Source organism: Haliotis asinina, chromosome 10 (assembly GCF_037392515.1).
Source record: "Haliotis asinina isolate JCU_RB_2024 chromosome 10, JCU_Hal_asi_v2, whole genome shotgun sequence".
NCBI lineage: Eukaryota > Metazoa > Mollusca > Gastropoda > Lepetellida > Haliotidae > Haliotis > Haliotis asinina.
The window spans coordinates 16,528,113-16,549,364 of record NC_090289.1 but is presented as its reverse complement, the minus strand read 5'-3'; the positions used below and the strand labels follow the sequence as shown (position 1 = coordinate 16,549,364).

At 41.2% G+C, this 21,252-nt stretch overlaps 1 protein-coding gene across 1 annotated transcript; it reads left to right on the top strand.

Moving 5' to 3' along the window:
* Positions 1-838: 838 nt before the first annotated feature.
* LOC137298908 (uncharacterized) lies at positions 839-20,632 on the top strand. Its single transcript, XM_067831278.1, has 23 exons — positions 839-888; positions 2,447-2,528; positions 3,822-4,010; positions 4,868-4,955; positions 5,962-6,038; positions 6,355-6,495; positions 6,790-6,981; positions 8,197-8,346; positions 8,871-9,221; positions 9,990-10,167; positions 11,737-11,912; positions 12,328-12,435; positions 12,954-13,096; positions 13,461-13,604; positions 13,953-14,047; positions 14,163-14,431; positions 15,734-15,930; positions 16,440-16,607; positions 16,765-16,883; positions 16,991-17,253; positions 18,155-18,224; positions 18,622-18,821; positions 19,072-20,632. The coding sequence occupies exons 2-23, from the start codon at positions 2,453-2,455 to the stop codon at positions 19,404-19,406; spliced, it is 3,729 nt and encodes a 1,242-aa protein (XP_067687379.1). The 5' UTR covers positions 839-888; positions 2,447-2,452; the 3' UTR covers positions 19,407-20,632.
* Positions 20,633-21,252: the final 620 nt, after the last annotated feature.

Here is a 21,252-nt window from a genome sequence, read left to right as displayed (position 1 = left end):
ACGCGTAACGAAATTATAATAGCTCTAAATTTGATTTAAAACCGAACGCGTGAGCTATTATAATTTCGTTATATACCGCTGATTTTCCAACACAATAAGTTTATCTCCATTCTACCCTAACCGTGTTATTCATATTTTAAACAAGTACATGATATGTTTGAAAATCAGAGGTATATAACATGATTATATACCCCTTGATGACTTTGATTAACCAATCACAATCCAGTATTTACTGAAGTCATGGTAGAATGCAATATATATCTATTCCATGTTGCTTTCACAATTGACATTTTAACGGTACTTTATGATTAGCCACACAAAAACTGAACTATTTGCAAATGCAATACAATACACGGTCTAGTACAGGCTTGAGAATTCAACTAAGCTCACTGTTACATAGGTCCTATAATATCTTTGTGGTCCCCAAAATGTCTTCCAGCTGTCTATTGCGCACGCAAGCACGCACACGCACATGCACACGCATACGCATACTTCAGTCCTGATTCTTTCCCTATAGGGTATTTTCTTCTCATTTACCTTTCAGAAGTCATTTTCGTTTCAAAGTATTCTGTTAGAAAGGAGCATAATAACCCAGGTCGATTCTAAATTTTGAGCTTTTTCAACTGACAGTGCACCCCTTCTTCACAAATATTATTCATTTTATTTGTAATCCAAACTCGTCATGTATACACGTAAATTCACCACAACCAGCCGTAAAAGTTCGGAATGCGGCCGTGAATCTCTGACTCATTCACCTTTCACGACATTGGATATGCGTTTATTTGTCACGCTTGGCCTGTTCATTGATCGAGCATACAAGCCCCACCTTCCCCATAGCAAAACACGGCGAGAACCACCCGAGTCTAGGTACACCCACCCCGCTGTCAGGTAATGTTTCGATTTCATTCCTGTGTACATGTTTCAACCGAAATGTGTTCTGTTTAATATTATATTTTAGTGTATGATGTACTGATGTGACTCGGTAAACCATATAGATCACGTGACAGTGTTTGGTTTACTGTGCATAGTCCGTGGAGGGTGACGAATACTGAGGTGTGTGTCATATGTGTAGCAATTGTGAGTGGGTTGGTGGACGTACCGAACATTGTTTTCACGGGTTTTGACTTGTCCTTCTCGTGTCTTGAACATTTTCACCTCGGTCCACCTCATAAGCATTACCAAGTCATGGCCATCTGGTGAAGATTCAAACAGGCATGTTATCTTCTACTCGACCCCCTGTGGCATGGCGAGGAAATACCTGCTATTAAAATCATTACCTGAATCACCCTGAAGGCTTACAGTGTTTCCAGTGACTTTCTTAAAGTTGACGGGGCGGTTGGGTAGTCTAATAGCTAAACGTTCGTTCGTCACGCCTAACATGCGGATTCGATTCCCCACACTGGTACATCGTGTTAAGTCTGGATTACTGGAATATTGCTAACGACGGCGTAAAACTGTACGCACTGTTTATGTTGATTCCGAGCCTACAGATCCTTTCCCTGCGACGTCTCTTTGTGAAGAAAAGAGTTTCCAAAAATATTCAGTTTGTCCAAAGAATACCAACGAATTCACACTATATGCAACGCTGTGTGACACGATTAACGGGAAGTTCTTTAGATGTAGTGGTATGCATTCTTTACAGAGATAGTATTCAAGTGTTCACATGGGAAAGGCAACGCGCATGGAAATCCTTAGAATTCAATATTCGCTGAAGCATAATCTAAAACCTTCTTTTCTATACCGGGCAAGTTTAACGTCCTGTTGTAGAGCGCGAGCATAGTGCAGATAGACAGAGAGGGTGTGTTTCCCTGCCATAAATACCTTCTGTGTATGTCCGAGGATCCTGTTTGATAGAGAAAGACTGTTTCACACACCTACGTGTAACGTCCCAGAGCATCGACCCGGAAGAAACACATAAATGCTGGAACGACCAATGGTATGCGTGTAAACACACACAGCAAGCAGTATCAGACAGATCACCAAGGCTTGTCGTTACTCTTGTGGAAAACGCTGTAATCATCATTTCATAATTTGTAAATCGGTCGTGACTTAGTTTTGTAAATATGGAAGCATTGTTCTTGTCTGGATTTCGAGTTAAGGTTTGTGGTCTCTACCAATTGCAGTTGTATTGCTTTTGTTGTTGCCAGTTCAGTCATATGTGTTTGACACCTTTCTTTTATGTATTTAATTTGCTTTAGATGGCACATGACCCTTGAAGATCCAGGTTAGAATTGGTCTTCGGCAACCCGTGCTTGTCGCAAGAGGCGAGTAATCGAGTTGTTCATGTTGTTGATCACTGGATTCCCAGACCGCTGCCATATAGCTGGAATATTGCACTCATACATCCATTTGTCTAGTATCTGAACTAAATCCAATGATTTGTGTGAATTTATGCAAGCGTATAAGTATATTGGATAATCAGTTTTGTACGGTTCGTTAATTCCAGCTGACCATGGCCTTGTTCCCGAGCCTACCACCGCTTCTTCTGTTGTTGGTGACATCTGTATCCCTGGCGCTCGTTGTGGAAGGTACTGCATACCTACCTATATTATTTATATAGCGTCACTGGAACTATACCCCCTCGGGGATCCCAGTGGGAACTACCTTGGCTGGCCATTCTGTTCACTGTGATACCCGTGAAGGTCCGGGGTAGAATAGGTCTTCAGCAACCCATGCTTTCCATAAAAGGCGACTATGCTTGTCGTAAGACGCGACTAACCGGATCGGGTGGTCAGGTTCGCTGACACATGTCATAGGTTCCCAATTCCGCAGATCGATGCTCATGTTGTTGATCACTGGATTGTCTGGTCCAGACTTGATTATTTACAGACCACCGCTATATAACTGGAATACTGTTGAGTGCGGCGCGAAAATAAACCCTCTCACGCACTCACTCACTCACTCACTCACTCACTCACTTGCTCAGTCGCTCAGTCACTCACTGAAGACTGTGACGTTGAGCATCATCACCACCGACAATAACAACACTATTCTCTAAGTTATGAAGATCCTGGACTTCCCTGGGCGCGAGACACTTGTTTCTTGAAGCCACGTAAATTATATTTCCCAATTAGATGGCGGGCCGGCGGCCCGGCTATGTTATAGTAAGGGGTTATTTCGCTTTGCTAAGTAGCGTTCATTGATGGGCGACATCAAGCTGGCACACAGAATGTTTGCATGGACGGGTTCTCTACCAAAAGGTCAGTACCCCTAAACCAGGCAAAACAACAAAGGGATTTTACCTATTTATAATGGAAGAGTCCCAAAGGATAATTAACCCACCACAGTAAAGTATGCTTCACTGAAGCACCAGCACAGCATCCCTAGAGAACCAATCTGGCTGACACGCCGTGCTTTAATAAATTCAGTACTGTACACAGTGGCGTTTTACAAAACCCACACAAACAAGGAGGAAAAAGTTCCAAAATAACGCTCACTTGAATTGTTTTGTGAGTACAATGTTGCTTCATCCTGACACCTTTGATCTATACTATGGGACAACACTATGCAGAGAATAAGACGATGACTATTTTAATGAGACGCCTCACCCTGTCATACCTTTAAGAATGATATGTGTATTTGAATTATCACAAGTTGAGTTTTGTCACAGTGTACCATGTTAATGTGGAAATAATGCCCAGAACGAAGAAGGGTGTGATACCGCCGAGACTATCGTATTCGAACTGACCTGCGGATCCGGGTACGCCCAAGGGACGCAAGCTACGCAACGTGGTTTTGCATTTTGCTATCTCCAATTCCTCCTAAATATTAGTTCCATTGTACGAATTATCACCTGTGACTAGTTTTTCCTCCTTCCCCAGATGAAAGGTGTCCCCCGGAATACTTTCGCCTGCCACACTATAATAACAACTGCTTCTACATCGGCTCTCCGACTACGTGGGCGGAGGCGTGGAAGAAATGTCACAGTGACCTTGGTATTGTGTACAGCTTCAATGACCTGTTCAAGGGGAAGTCAGGCATCCCATTTTCTGACTACCTTAACATAAATGGTGGGTATGCAAATGATGTAGCACTGGACACAAACGACGTTCGTTTCCCCGCGAAAATAAGTCACAAGAAAAGTGTTTTTATGTGAAGCAGTTTGGCAGTTGCACGTCACTCAGTGTCGATACGATTCATGGTGTTGACCATCAGGAACTTGTCTGGGATGGCTGCCAAACACACAGACAGACAGAACTTGAATCATATGACTCTTTGAATCAAATTCTCATAACGGTGAACCTTAGGGCCACAAACTGCCGTTTGGTCAGAGCTTGTTTGATTGACAGTATCAGTCTAGCTGGACTCAGTCCAGCCATAAAAAACAGTTAGTGCAGCAGATCGAATAAAGCCATAAAAAGGCGATCACTTCATGTTTAAAACAGACGATTTTGTATGTACAAGAAAGTTTTTTTTCTTTATTTTGTAGACAATTTTTTTATAAGAAAATGTGCGCTTGACGTATCGATACAGCCTTAACACTCATTCGCATGTAGTGTTCGAAATATAATGTTCATGACTAGAATGATATATACTCCTGTCATACAGACATTGTTGGTATAAACTAAAAAACACAAAAGTGCGTTTTTCATAGAGTCGGGTTTACTGTGACGACTATATGACAGGTACGTTAGGAAACGACGAACGGAGAAGGAAATTTGTGTTTCTAAATGTACTTTTATTATAAAATATTAATACTGATCGCAATTTTATGTTCAATAAGATGTTTGTGGATTTGTAGATGTTTTGGTTTAGAATACTGTGGTGTAGAGAACGTTGTCTCATCGTAAGTCAGTATATTCTGGTTTTAAAACGTTGTTTGTTTTTTCGTAATTTTGTGTACTGTACAGTCTGTTGCTATATGCAGGTATAAATCGAACATGGACCGGGATACACATACTTGATGGGAAACTTAGAGTTGATACTCTCGAGAACCCAGGCGATATTTCAACGAGGTTTGTCGACGAAATTCATTTTTTCCCGATTTCCTGAAACACAGACTCGGTACACTCGTAGCTCCTGCTAGCGGTATAAAGATGATCTGAGAATATCACATTATAAGACATGTTCAGACGAATATTCATGGACTTTGGCCGACAGGAACCATTCGTAACTACTCGTGTCATTCCGGCAAGCCGGATGGCGTCTTTAGAATCTCATGGGAAAAGGCGAGAAGGTACGAATGGACAGAGACTGGATACACACTCATGAGAAAGCAGCACCATCGACCTAAAACACACGTTTCAATATGCCCACTTGAATTCATAAAAAAACATCAACACAGATGCATACCAAACACGTAAAACTTGCGCTATTCCATGGTAGACCGTGTCCCGTCGTGGCCATTTTTTGTGGACTGGGTTCCGTCTAAGCGCAAATGGTAATACTGGAATTTTAAGATTTGTCTACCCTTGGGACTTACGTATAGTTCTCAGAAACATCATGCATATTATAAGAGCTATTAAAACACATCCCAATGAAGTAAATATACAGTATTACATATATCATGGGTATATGTTTGATACAAGACGTATGCAAAGTCAACACTAATTCTGAATGATTATTTGACCGGGACTTTTAGTCATACGCGCACTATAATTGCATTGTCGTATTTTCGGACCTACCCTTCATCGACTGGGATGACAAGCCTTTTCGTGCTTTACGGAAATTGTCGAGACGCTCAAGAGAAGGATGAAAAATCTTCTAGGATATTTTTTTCTTTTGAATTCCTATGCGAGATGAAACTAAGGTCCGAATATACGGCTATTTTAACTTTTAGAGAAAAATAACTATTGAAAATAAAGAATAATGTAATGACATATTCCAAGATTGCTTTTAATTTGAATTCAGCGATTGGCGAGAACATTCTCAAGCATCATTTATAATACTTGTATATACCGAGCACATGTGTTTGACTCAAATGAAATATTGACCACTTTCTTCCCCATTGTTTTACATCAGGATAAACTGGGCTCCTGGACAGCCTGACGAAGGAGAGCCGGGAGGCAAACAGTTGTGTACATCAGCATCCTTCACTGGTACAAATATTTCACTATCAGCCTCACTATTAAACACAAAGAAACAAGAGTTTGAATGAAACTCTGGTGTATGTGGAACCAGATACACGATGCAGCCAGTACCAATGACTGCTTTGACTGCACTATGCGAACCAGATACACGATGCAGCCAGTAGCCAATGACTGCTTTGAAAGTAAAATATGCATCTGCATAGGCTTATCTTGAATTGGAATTAGCATATTTCACTTGAATAGAGCTGCGTTAGTCTGGTTTTACGCCGCTTTTAGCAGTAGTCCAGCGGAGGATGATAAAATATATGCTTTGTCGTCATTTCAGAACCAGTAGAGAGAAGAGAGGAAGAGACTTCTGAACCTCAAAGATGGGATTATACACCGGTGTCTCTCACCGACTGCAATGCCGTGCGCCTCCCATACGTCTGTGTCACCGAGCAGCTGTTGAGACCCAGTCTTCAAATAAGTATGATCTGTTTTTTTCCATTGAAAGAGTGAGTTTAGTTTCACGCCGTTTTTAGCAATATACCAACAAAATATCCCGGCGGGGGACACCAGAAATGTTCTTTTCTCAGAGTATTTAGAGTAATTGTCACAACACAATGTAAATCCTTGATCCTTAGTGTTTAAGTACTTGTCAAACGTTTGACTCGCCAAGCCGTAGATCCGGCTTCGATTCTCCTTTCGGATACAATGTATGAATGTGGATCTGACCAGTACTCCTGTTGTGTAATTACCATTTATTCTTTCTTAAATCCAGTGTCGTCATGTCGGCATGGATATTACGGCTCCCCACGGCTACACCAGTGTTACAAGGAACAACGCTTTGCTTCTTTTGAGGACGCAGAGAATGTCTGTAGACAAGACGGTGGACGACTAGCTCGTGCCGACTCCATATTCCACCACAGCGTTGTTTCCCAGGCAATCACTCAACTGAAGATGAGTATAACAGGTATATACCCTCTCATTTCAGCAAACTACCTTTATAACAAACAGTTTTAACGAACGCCGGAAATAATTTTTATGTTTGAGTGGTGTTTCCGGTCACTTGCTGATTCGAAACGAGCAGGACGAGCAATGGTTGTTAGGAATTGTACGAATGTCTTGAATTGTCTATATGATCTTGGTGTTGACCCGCTATCTGACGTTGAGATATTTCCAACGTCACAGTTAACTTTCAGGATCTCTTTTCACGAAGCAACCTTTACTAAGGTTAACCTTAACGCCCATTCTTTAACATTGCGCCACGGTTACCTCAGTGACTTACGATCACCTTAGTGCTTTGAGAAAGGAGGCCCAAGTAATATTGACAGTCACAGCATTTAGACAAGCATCTGCAGTTTGTGATAGTACACGTGAACGCAAAAACGTTCTTTCCGTTGTTTTTCAACACTAGCTGGAAGACGTGAACAAAACACCAGTGTCATTAGACCTCGCTTAGAAATCACACTTTCAGTCAGAAATATATGTTCTAACACGGAAGTAATATCACCATGTGCAGAAAAAAGAATGAAGTAAACTTTGGTTGTGAGAATTTTAACAATATGATATCGGTCTCAGTAAATAGGCAGGAAGCAAACTTCTAGATTGGACGAGATCAAGGCCGTTTTTGTCTTCTAAATGTGAGGACAAACCACAACTGTTTTTTTCTATTTGTTACCGCCGTGTGATATAAATCTACACACAGACATTATTCCATCTTTCTTTTTAATTGGTAGCTGATGACACAAGCTTCTGAATAAATATCCTGCTCTCGAATATGCTGGAAACTATATAACGTGTCTTGCTTTTTGTGCATAACTGATGTTTTGAAAGTAATGTGTTTGGTAGAGGAAAAACCTACATGTCCACACTATTCTACATTGATGTTTTGAAAGTAATGTGTTTGGTAAAGGGAAAAAAACTGCATGTCCACACTATTCTACATTTATGGACATTTATGGAGTTTCAGTTGTTTACAGAAAAGGTAGAAAGTCCGGTAAGTGGGCCTACGTGGGTCGATGCTGGTAGTTCTTTGAAAGTAATGTGTTTGGTAGAGGAAAAACCTGCATGTCCACACTATTCTACATTGATGTTTTGAAAGTAATGTGTTTGGTAAAGGGAAAAAAACTGCATGTCCACACTATTCTACATTTATGGACATTTATGGAGTTTCAATTGTTTACAGAAGAGGTAGAAAGTCCGGTAAGGGGGCCTACGTGGGTCGATGCTGGTAGTTCTTGCAACGTCATCGACCGACAGTGGTCCAGTATGTCTTACCACTTTGACTGCGACTCAAGATTGACGAGTTTATGTGAAACACCGGCTGTTTATGAAGGTAACCTACTAAGCCTACACAGACATGGGTGATATTTTTTTGTCAGTTTGATTACATTCTTCAAGTGACTAATCCTTTAACCGACCATCCACAATAGGAATTATGATCCTAATTAAAACAACACTACTATTAATGACCTCATGCAAACTGTTTCCTGATGTTTCTCATTACCGTAAAAATTTTCGTTGTGTCGGTTATTTCATTTACATATTTACTTTATCTTATTTTATTTATTTATTTTATTTTTTTGCAGCCAAACAAATATGCGTTTAAAACTTTCTAAACATGAAAACAATAATGGTATGGAGATGTGTCAGTTTTGTAAATCACGTTTAGTAAACCTGGTTGTCGGGGCCGGTAACCATAAAAAGTGTAAATTCGTAACGAAACCAGCAATGTCAATGCGGATCTAATTTAGCATTTAACATAACAAGAATTTCACTCTGATAACAAAACCTTCGTATATTTGGTCGTCTAGCCAATCTGTTCACTTTTCACACGAATCAAATATTGTTGTTTTTCAGAGAAGATTGGCGTTAGTGCCACGGTGATAACAGAGCTCAATACACGTCCGATTGGAAAGTCCGGCGATCTTGAGGTTTTTCTACCCATAGAGTCCAGATTTCCCGAAGTTGCCAGACTGAATTGTAATTATAAGGGTTATAACCCTGAGAAGCATGGCGTGACATGGTATCGTAGTGGTACCGCATTGCCGGTGGGGATGTATTCAGCGTCTAAAGACGGAGTACATCTTAACGTCTCGCTGGGTTTGCGAGACACACCAATAACTTTGGTGGGATACTACTGGTGCGAAGCTTTCAACAGGAACACCACGAGGCTTGAACGTTCTAATAACATTTTCCTACGCTATATAGGTAAGACTCTACATCTGTCATCTTTTAGTGGAAGCGTTTTACGTTGCGTTGTACTGCCCTGGTCCGCTAAAATACGGGTTAGAATTGATCTTTGCCAAACCATGCTTATCGCAAGCGTCAATTTACGGCAGACTTGGTGACACACGTCATCGATGGTCATGCTGTTGGTCACAGGATCGTCCGGTCCACACTCGATTATGTGCACACTGCCCTCATTACAGCTGGAGTGCGGCATTTAACAACACACATTTTAGTGACAAAACACCACGCCAAGTGTGTCGATCACAACGGATACCTTGTTTTGCGCTGGCGAACAGAAAGTGGATAAACAACTTGGAATATGTTATTCTCTTATGATTTTTAGATATACTAGATAGATACAATAGATAGATACAATAGATATTAGATACTAGACTCTATTTGCAAACCGTTGAAGGTATCCTGCTCAATCGGTAATACCAATAACACATGTAAAGCTAAGCCAGGTTTTCACTACTGCAGACATGGTAACTTAATAAGTTAATAACTTAATAACATGCCTGCTAGTATTTCATTGAGTGGTCTGACAAAGTTGATATGTTCACGACACGAGTGAAAGTGTGAATTCGTGGAGATTTCAACTTTGTCAGACCACTCAATGGAAGATACATGTTATTTGACAACATTAACAAATTATTCTCTATTTCTTAGACCTTTCGCTATTACAGTCAACACTGACATGGCTTGAGTGAGATATTCATTTCATCTTTTTCTGTTCTTTTTGTGAAGATCAAGATCTGCACGCGGGGAACATTCAGCTTCAACAAACTGGACAGATTCCTCCAAGCATCTTTAACAGTTTCAACCTAGCTGGTGTTGTCACCTTCGATATAGACCGGATTGTGAAGGCCTATAACAGCACCCCAAGGAACATATTTCCCATCTTCATACATCCTCTGAGATTTAGGTAAGGGAATCCCGTTTTCTTAAATTTTAATGTTGACTGTTATTCAGTGGAATCAAGAATCCTATGTGTATATCTCTGCTGACATTCTGGTAAGAGAGCTGGCTCATTATGTCTGTGACAACGGTTACTGTTTCCTCATTCACCTAGTGAGGAGAGGTGAAAGGGAGGAGATTGTAGCCCTCAATATTTTGGTCAGAATGGTGGCATGTATACTTTGAAAAGAAGGAGTAGAGTTTCATATTTTATACGTACTGGATCGGAAGCCAATGAAGTGAGTGAAAAACGGGAGTAATGTGGTCCGGTTTCTTTGACTCAGAGACCATCCCGGCTGCAGTGTTCTGCACCTGCTAAGGCATGTGTATAACATAATTTGGGAGACCAACAAGAAGCGCATTACAGTAGCCAAGAGGAGATGTTGCATATCACTGAATGAGAGATACTGTAGTCTTGACGTCCAGGTATCGCCCAATTATGCCCATGTTGCGGATGTTGTAGTAAGCCCCTCTACAGCTGTTACTGATGTGTGGCTCCATGGGCAGTGAGGAATCATAAATAACTCCCAAGTAACGCACCTCAAGCTTTGCCTGAATCTCACACTGACCAATTCTGAAGTAAGGAAGAGAGATACTGGACTGGAGACGCTTAGGGTGAAAAACTTCGGTTTTATCATCATTCAGTCTGAGGTATGACGACATCCAGTTTTTAAATGCAGTAGACTCCTCTTCATTGGTGAGAATTGAAGACACAGCTGATGAGGAAAGTAAGGGTTCGAATGATATATAAATCTGAGTGTCGTCAGCATATAAATGCAGTCCAAGATTGAAGGATCTGACGATATCACCCAGAGGTGAAGTACACATGGTGACAAGTAGAGGTCCAAGAAGCAATACCTGGGGCACACCGTAAGCAAGACCCTTAGGACAGGAGATGTGACCATCAATGGTCACCGATTGATGCCTTGATATGTAGAACTCAAACCGCTGAAGAGCAGTGCTTCTAAGACCCCTCCTGGTTTCACGTGTATCAGAATGATATAGTCAATAGTATCGAAGGCACTACTCAGATCCAGTAGAACCAATCCTCAAGCACCATCCTTATCTACAGCTCTCAGTGTGCACTTTGACGAGTGCGATTTCTGTGGAGTGGATTTTCCGGTATGCGGATTGCATTAACTTCAAAACACCCATTTAAGGTCATGTGTTCCTTAAGTCTTGTTGTGACCACACGATCCTGATACAGTAAAACACTTATTATCTCTTACAACTTGCCTAAAATCAATAACTGAAACTTCGAGGCAAACAGCTTCCTAAGACATAAGACTTGGAGTAAGTAATTAAGTATGCCTTTAAGTAATTCATTTGTCCGCTTAGAAAACGGTTGAATGTGGCAGATGTGAACATTTCCTGACCTGGTGACTTAATAACATATATGGTGCGACGCTCCATTACAGAAAAAAGTGTCTTGCTTATACACGCACACGCACACGCACACGCACACGCACACGCACACACAACGTTACGGAATGTATTGATCGTGGACTCTGATGTTTCATTTTCTCTTTCTTTTCAGAAATAATGGCAACATAATGGATTTCATATCATACAAGTCTTCAGTAATGACTGATGGTTTTCTTGATCCGAAAGAAAATCTGAAAATGACCAAAGAGGACTTACAGATAGGATTTGGCATCCAAAACGCCCAACGGAATGTTTTTCTGCCCCAGACTCTCCAACTCAGAAGTATTGGTATGTTATACATTCATACATTCATCTGCTGTATTAACACAACACAATTTAATGCTATTCATGGTCTGTCGTGGTCAAATAATTGCTACCGCAACATTTTCAATTGTCACGCGGGATGGTAAGTGCAGAGTTGTGTCCCTTACGCCTGCTAGCAACCGGTGACTGCCTTCTCCCTGATTACGTATCTTAGTTTGCCATTCTTTTGTCTTCTGAGACCACCTCATCGCTTCCGATTTACGTTGTACCGGCCTGACTCACACTCTGTATATTTGTCAAGAGTGTTGACCACTAAGACAGGAATTAGAGGCAAATCCATTATTTAGAACAATATCGGTACAATTATAAACGCACAATATTGTAGATTGTAATGTGTCACACAATCCCTGTATTGGGAAACTGTCATCACTGTCTTCAGATTACTGTTTTGACTTCACTCATGTCGTGGAGGAGACGGGCCAGGAATTCCTCATTCCCCAGACCAGACTCGGGGAGACATTCTTCTCTCCACAGCGCTGTCTTGTCAGTATGTATACTCTGCTCAGGCAGATACCATAACCGTCATAATTATATTATTGTAATTTATAAACGATATTAACAATGCAATACCCTGTTAATATGCTTGCCGTTTGTAATTGAGTTCAGTTCTATACACACTTTGATAAACCTGTCTGTACAATAAAATTACCATATTGTTCATTGTAATACGTTCAAACAATGGCATAATTGTTCAGTAAGTTTTGTTGGGTCCAGTGATACCAGATGCCACAGTTTGTGTGTCCTTTGATTGTGTGCCAGAAGCGACTGGTCGTGGGTTCGAATCCAAGCTTGTCCCTTTGGCTTGACAGCGCCACTGAAATGGAAACCATCGCATCCTGCCACCTTCTCATTACGTTAAACGCCATGTTAGAACAGAAATATTGATGAGTTTAATTCATTCTACTCACTAAAAGATTCTTATTCGTTAAATTTTGACAAAAGAAACGCTGCGGGAGCTCCTGGTTCCACCTTCATTGCTGTAAATCTCATTAATGTTTCAAACAGACAATCGAGCGTTTGGAGAAATTGAGTGCAAGGGGGACAGACTGTACGGTGCCTACTGGGGAGAGTTCCAGCTAAATGATGTCTGCGACGTTCCAGATCTACTTGCCTCCCCCATATCTCCTTCCCTGGAGACACTGTCTCGGGTATAATGCACGTTTTAGTTGCTCTCTCAATTACATCAGTGCAGCGCTATCAGATGGTCGATTTGGTGCCATTGTACCAAGATTTCAGTTTGATCAGGATTATTAATCACTTGATTAATGAATTATACTGACAAAAGAAACTCAGCTCTGTTTTTGTCACGTTTTTTGAATTGAAGACATAAGCATGAACGCTTACTTTTGTGAGATATCATTTTTCGAAACGTGCGTGGACTTTTTGCTGTTCAGTATATTAAAATCATGTTAATTTCATATCTCCACTAATGATCCGGCAATGTATACCATGCTAATTTCGATGTAAATTTCAATATTTAAGCCTAGATTTCTTCCTCATTCCTTGTCCTAGGTTGTGATGACAGATAGAAATGTGGAGGAGGTCCTTCAGAATGCTTCAACCATCATCAAGAATGAGACCTTGACCGTGATTGACCTCCTTTATGTGACAAATATAATGGAAAACAGCGAGCAAGTACCGGAAATCAAAATGAATGTAGGTCAAGCTTTCACTGTTATACCAGTTCTGCTTCAATGGTGTGTGAGTTTAATTGTGTTATATTCCCGCAATATTCCCGCGATAACACGCGGGGGACATCACAAATGGGATGCATACGTTGCAATCACGTGGGTAATCGAGCTTTAACCACTAGACTACCCACACACCCATTATTGGTTGAGAAAACCGTATTAAACGCGATCTGAAATATGGACATTTCTGAACTGTTCACGGCTTCAATAATTCCTGAGTGGCTTCTGACGTTTAAGATATATTCATTATAACATTGAAACATCATTAAATTTGTATCATTACTCAGTTACGGAAACATTCTGTATATTTCAGGCTGCTAAACGCTTTCTCGACATATACGAGACTGTTTTAGAAACAGGTGACAAAGTCTTGGCGGAATCCCAAACGATGGGCAAAGTTGCGAACAGGTATGATTACTCAACACACTAAACAATGTATGTCGAAATATTTGATTTTATACGAGATCTTTTTCATGTTGTTGACGCCATAATCAACTTCAAACATGTTGTAATGTTTCATCAGGGTTCTGAAGGCAATGGACATGGTGTTGGGAAAACTGACGACGGAGCCATTTGGCCAACAAAAGCTTGTCTCCGACACTGTTGGTACGGAGATATGGGAGACAACTGGGAAGGGTTCAGTTAACCTAAGAATTGGTCTGCAGCTCGTAGACAATGGCACAACGCTGCGGGATGAGAGCCTGAGGCCCATGTTCCAAGCTTCCGATTTGAATCCTGACACATTCGGCAGTATTTTCTTCAAGAACGATTTCCTGTCTGAGCTCGGTGAAGGTAAGGATGCATTTACATCATGCACTCAATATCAACGGAAATTCCAGATACAGCTATTATAAATTACTTAAATAAGTGACCCGTGAAGGTCCCGGGGTAGAATAGGCCTTCAGCAACCCATGCTTGCCATAAAAGGTGACTACGCTTGTCGTAAGAGGCGACTAACAGGATCGGGCGGTCAGACTAACTGACTTAGTTGACACGTGTCATTAGTTCCCAATTCCGCAGATCGATGCTCATGTTGTTGATCACTGGATTGTCTGGTCCAGACTCGATTATTTACAGACCGTCGCCATATAGCTGGAATATTGCTAAGTGCGACGTAAAACTAAACTCACTCACTCACTTAAATACGTCATTGATCACATCGTTGTGATGATGCTGAGAGCTAAGGTGTGTGTGAGGGTGCCTTCCTTGCCCGTTGATGTTGATGCTGAGAGCTAAGGTGTGTGAGTGAGGGTGCCTTCCTTGCCCGTTGAAGTCCTGAAATTGTATAAAAGGAATCACTTACGGTTTCTTTGCTGCAAAAGTAACAGTGAGTGAGCGAGTATAGTTTTACGCTGCTTTCAGCAATATTTCAGCAGTTTCACTGAAAGGGACACTCGATATGGGCTTCACACATTGTTCCTATATGGCTAATCGAAGACCACTTCTGCTGTCCCCCACCGTCAATAGACGAGCCATCTATCTATCTAATTCTATTCAATTGTTTTATTCAGCATGTGTGGCCTCCAGCCCATATACAGATGATACAGCATCAGGTGGGACGTTGTATGTTACAAACGCGGTGTATAAGATATACATAAGTTGGCTATCCCGCATATGTATCAAGCATTCTATTAATATTTTCATACGTATGTTAGGTTAAAGAGATCGCTCGTCACGCCGAACACCCGGGTTCGATTCCCCACCTGGGTAAAATGTGTGAAGCCCATTTCTGGTGTCTCCCGCCATGACTTTGCTGGAACATTGTCAAAAGAGGTGTAAAACGCAACTCACTCACACAGATGTTAGGAATCGCGTTACCCATTTCACTTTGCTGGGGGACAAGAGAACAGAATGTTTTTGAGAACGGATTCTAGTTCTCTGACTTTGTGTATTCACAATTAGGTGCCTGACGCTCTAACCACTAGGCTACGTCACTCGTGAGTAAATGAACATTATGATTATCAACAATGGGATTACAATCGCACATCATAATCAGGAGCAGCATTGACAAAGAACCACCTTACTCTCATCAGGTCTGTTTATGATTGTTAAATGTAATCAAGTATACACATTCAATGTTACATGCATTTTCAGGTCCTGCCAAGACGGTTCGCATTTCAGTAAATGTGTATCAAAACACCAGATTGTTTGACGTCGGTGAATCATCAGCCGGTGACAGTCGTCAGTATCAACTCAATAGCAACATCATTGCGGCGAAAATACTCGTTGACGGCCGCCCAATATCCGAACTGGACGGTTCGCAGGTCACCATTGTGTTCCTGCCAAATAAGGTATGACGGCTTGTGACTGTTGTAACATCTGCGAAAACCAGTTCAGTTTTCTGACGTCATGTCTGCTTCATGTGGGAGGACATCCCGAAGCGACAATGTATAGCATAATCAGTTTTGATGAAACGTATGATCATACATCAAATTAAGTACAAGCTTATGACCTGGGCGAAAATGAGTGTAAATGAGTATGGTTTTACGCCGCGGGACACCGGAAATGGACTTCACACGTTGTACCCAGGTAGGGAATTGAATCCTGTTGTTAGGCGCGATGAGGGAACTCTTTAACCACTTAGCTACCGCAACCGACCCTTGGGCGAATATGGGATTTGAATAATATCTTCGATCAATTAATTTTGACTCGAGGTCACACTATCACAAATATATCCTAATGACAAGTATATTGACAAGTACGTTTAATTTTTCAAGTGGTATAACAACTGCTTTGATTATTGCTATAATACTTAACAGATATCTTTTGCTATGATATATTTTTCTTCACTATGGTACAGGTCCTTCCAACAGACGAACGTAGCAATCTAACCACCTGTGGATATTGGAATTTCACCGGAAATGACGACACCGGATCTTGGTCAACTGACGGTTGTCGTTATGTGAGAGAGGAGAATGGTCGTGATGTCTGTGTTTGTGATCATCTTACGAACTTTGCGGTGTTGCTGGTAAATGAAGTGTTGTTCAGATTGATGTTATACCTGACCAATAAAGACGGAATAATGCTAAAAGCGGCGTAAAGCTACACTAACCCACTCACTGGTAATGTTGCGGCAAAGCAATTGTATGTGATGCTGTTAGTAATTACGTTTTATACAATTCCAGGACTTCTACGGGCAAGGCACCCTCACACACACCTTGGCTCTCAGTATCATCACAATCGTTGGACTCAGCCTCTCAATATTCGGCTTGTCCCTAACAGTCCTCACATTTATTATATTCAGGTGAGCTAAATATTTTCATGTTTTTTAGAACTGAAACTTCAACTTTAAATTTCGTAATTTATTATATAGAAGAAGAAAAAGCATTAATTACGGTTTGGGATCCACAGAAAGCTACGCCGCAATCGTGTACAACAGACGCTGTTCAACCTCGCCCTGGCCGAGCTGTTCGCGTGGATTGTGTTCTTGGCCGGAATCAACCAGACCCAGGACTATATCGGGTGTATCACGGTAGCGGTGCTGCTACACTACCTCATACTGGCGTCGTTCATGTGGATGCTGATGGAGGCAGTGCTTCACTACTTTCAGTTTGTCAAAGTCCTGGGCACCTACATCCCCAAATACATGCTGAAGACAGCCATACCCGCGTGGGGTGAGTGAGGGCGAAATGGTTTTCAATCTACTAGAATAATATCTTAACTGTGTAAACACAAATACGTATCCTCTGTGGTATGATCTATGGGGTGTAGTCGGAAATGACAATCTGTAATATGTACTGAACAACAAAAGAAACACGTGTCGTATAATGAAATCTCATAAAAGTATGAGTTGTTGTTGGTGTCTTCTATTTAAAACTTGACAAAAAGCCAGAGTTGCGTTTATTTTGCTGTTCAGTATATATACACTTTGTTGGTTCAGAACAGACCCTTTATGTTATTTTCAAGACACAGAAGTCATACCATTTGTCTAGACATTTCGTTTACTCGTAGTTTTAAAATAGGAGCTGCTTCACGTAACTAATATCACGAGTCGATGAGATCTTTACCCAGGGGTACATAGAGTCATAGTGAAATATCTGTATTTAATAAAAAGGGGTCACGTTAGGATTCGGTATTATCAGGTTCCTGTAAATGGAAATCCGTCACCTCCAATCGTCGCAGACTAAGCAAATGGACCTGTATTTCCCAGAAGAATAATTAGCTCTTAAGGTCCGATAACATCCCTTGTTTCGATCGAACTGAAAAGCTCCTATCCCTTAGTATTAATTGTGCGAATTAATATTTATGATAAACTCCGTGGCTTGGAATTTGCCGTCTCAGTATGTGCTTAAAGGGAGTCCACGTGCACATGCCAACTTGCAATGTAGTGAAATATGGATCGGCTTGTTCTTCACGGAATAAAAGCCCTGTTTATTATAAGGGGAATAGTCCGAGTCTTCTCATCATCGGCCAAGTTTGATAATTTCCACGGCATAAAAGGTAAAACATCAGCGACACATTTTGCTTGAAGACGATCTGTCACTGACACAATAGCTATCGTGATCTTGCTTCCAGGTATACCACTTGTCCCCCCTATCATCATCCTGGCCATTGACCCTGCTCTGTACAGAGGAGGCGAGAACTAGTAAGTCAGTTCATCTTTTGTTTGATAAAGAGTATTTTATCAATGAAGAAAAGTTGTACTATGTTCACATGTGATGTCAACAGACAAGTTGATTCCCGACTATTGGGTCAAACCTGTGAGCCATGTTTCTCTTGGTGTGTTAGGATCATGTGGTCATGGTGCGAAAGTTGGACTCGTTCTGATTACGATCGATTGCAGCATTTTAATCAGGTTTCACAGAGCGATTATCATTTGACCCCAGAATCATAGGAGTTAAAACACTGCTGAAGAACGTCATCACATAATGTAACTGTATTCGCAATAGATGTTCAGCATGCACAAAAATGTAACACGATGCACCACTATTCCTTGAATATTTACAAAACCAGAAAAAGCGTTAGTATTATTATTTTCTCAGTTGCTGGATGTCCTTGACGCCTTTCTACTACGGCTTCTCCCTCCCCGTCGGTCTCATCATCATCAGCAACATCGTCCTCTACATCATGGTGGTAGTCAATATCTGCAGAAATTCGTCAGACGCTGTCCGAAGCTCACAAACAGATCGTGACAGACTTATACTGAACGTGCGAGCGTCATGTCTTTGTTTTGTACTTCTTGGTACGTAAATTTCATCAGAACGTTTGAACCGATGAGTATGGTTTTACGCCGCTTTTAGCAATATTTCAGCAATATCACGGCTGAGGAAACATGGGAAATGGGCTTCACACATTGTACCCATGGCTACCCCTCAGCCCCTGAACCTCTGGAGGCATACCAAACTACAAGATCTACAAGGTTAAATATACTATTTGTTCACTGTTTATTCGAACCAACGAACAATTAACTTCTTGTCGTCTATCCACTCCAGGTTTAAGCTGGGTGTTCGGCTACCTAGCCATTGCCGACGCCAGGGTGGTGTTCCAGTACGTCTTCACCATCACCAACACCTTACAGGGCTTCCTCATCTTCATCCTCTTCACAGCCCGTAACAAGGAGGTGAGAGACAGCTGGAGAGAGATGTGCTGCAAGAAGAAGCCCAGAGACGTGAAATCGAACGCATACAGTGTCACTGGAACAGCCAGTACGAAGGAATCCACCTATAGCACTGGCACCGATAGTCAGGGTAACACAGGCGTCACAGGAGAGTCTTTGCCCGTCTCTGCAACAAACTCTGATACTCACCACCAACAAACAACCGCATAACAATCAGCAGAAAACTATCTCCGAAAACAACACTCATCCATAAATGCAAGGACTTGAAATAATTTGAGACAAGAAAGCTTCATATTGCTGCCTAGTAAAGGAGGATACGACATGCGGCCATGTCTTTTTCACGGTACCACCATCCAATACAATTCTATATTTCGAACTACAGACATAAATCGTAGTAAAGGGCCTTTACAGGATAGAATTGTCTATGTGTAAAATTTCAGTGGACCGCCGGAGATAGTCTGTGTATTGAAGTTATATCATCTTCAAATGCCTTCTTTGTGAACTATTTAGCTGTGTATATTGTCAAAGTTATGCTGTTATAGAAAGTAAAATGTCAGCCTCGATCTCCCATCACATCATATTACATTGAGGCTTGTGCCTGTAGCCTACAATTTACCTAAAACCCCATGGATCTATATAAGCCATAACATACTCGACGCTTTGGTATGAAGTTGATGTATTAGTAAGCAGAGCAGCTTAAATAGCAGTAGCAACATCAACAGAGTTGATCTACAACCCCTTCGGAACGTTACTACCCGTCATATTGTTTTATCAAAGGCTTGCAAACGTCGTAACGCTACGAATGGTTGTGGATCGGGACCCAGAAGCCTTACAAGAAGCATTAATGAATTCCAAAGTAGAGCCAACAGCAACAGTCAAACCAGAAGGTAGTATAATCAAGCTATTAAGGTTCCACAGAGAGTGATCGATCTGTAACTGTACGGCCATGATCCTGATATATGTAAGTGCAAAACTATTATTCTGCCTTCTCCATGCAGCACATATATACAGCGATACTTCAAAAATATGAAACAAACAAACCATTACGGAACATCTTTGAGTGGTATGTTGAGAAGTACAATATCGACATGCTTTATGGATAACGACTTCTGTATTTTCTCAGATTTATAATGAAGAAAGAGCAGAACAACCAACTAGCTTTAAAATTCCTTGACGTCCTTGTATTCCGCACCTCAGCCAACCAATTGTACAGACCCAAACCAGATTCATCTGCATCAAGATCTCCATTTTCACAAAATTTTGGCCATTATATCACAGCCTGCTTGTATTTTCTCATGTACATATTCATTTTAACCTGAATGTACATTTGCCTGTAAAACGGCCTTGTATACATTTGTGAATCGTATTTATGCTAACCTGTTATAGAATGACCTGACTGTATGACTTGATTTATGGACATTAAAAAATAAACAATCGACAAATCTCCATTCCCTGTATTGGTAAACCATCAGACTAAATCAGCAGACTGCACCGAGCAGACATAAATACTACCTTCTTCATCCTCCAGCCGCCATGCTATCGGAAGAAAACCACCAACCATCTTTAACAACCCGAAATATGTCACTTTCAAAATAAACTGTGATTGTGGACAACTACATAGGCGAAACCCATCGAGACCCATCAACAGGCGTTTTAAAGAACACCCGACATCCGTTACTGATTTCGACAGCAAATCATTAATCTCTGATCACATCCAGGCCAAACCTAATCCACATAAACTGGACTGACATACCCATTCTTGCCATTTTCAAGGTACAAGATGCTGAATAATAGCGAAGCCTGGCCCTGATAGGTTTCCGTACTTGCAAACACTCAAACGGACTTCATCATTGAAGCTCATATATTTCATTCCAGCGACCGGGATCCAGAAATGTATACATTTGTATGATGTTTAACGCCTCACTCAGAAATATTCCTATCTATCTATTTCTATCTATCTAAATATATCTGTAAGTAATCGATTCAGACCGTACAATCCAGTGATCAACATCAACATCAGTGTATGCAATATGGGATATGGTGGCATGTGCCGGCA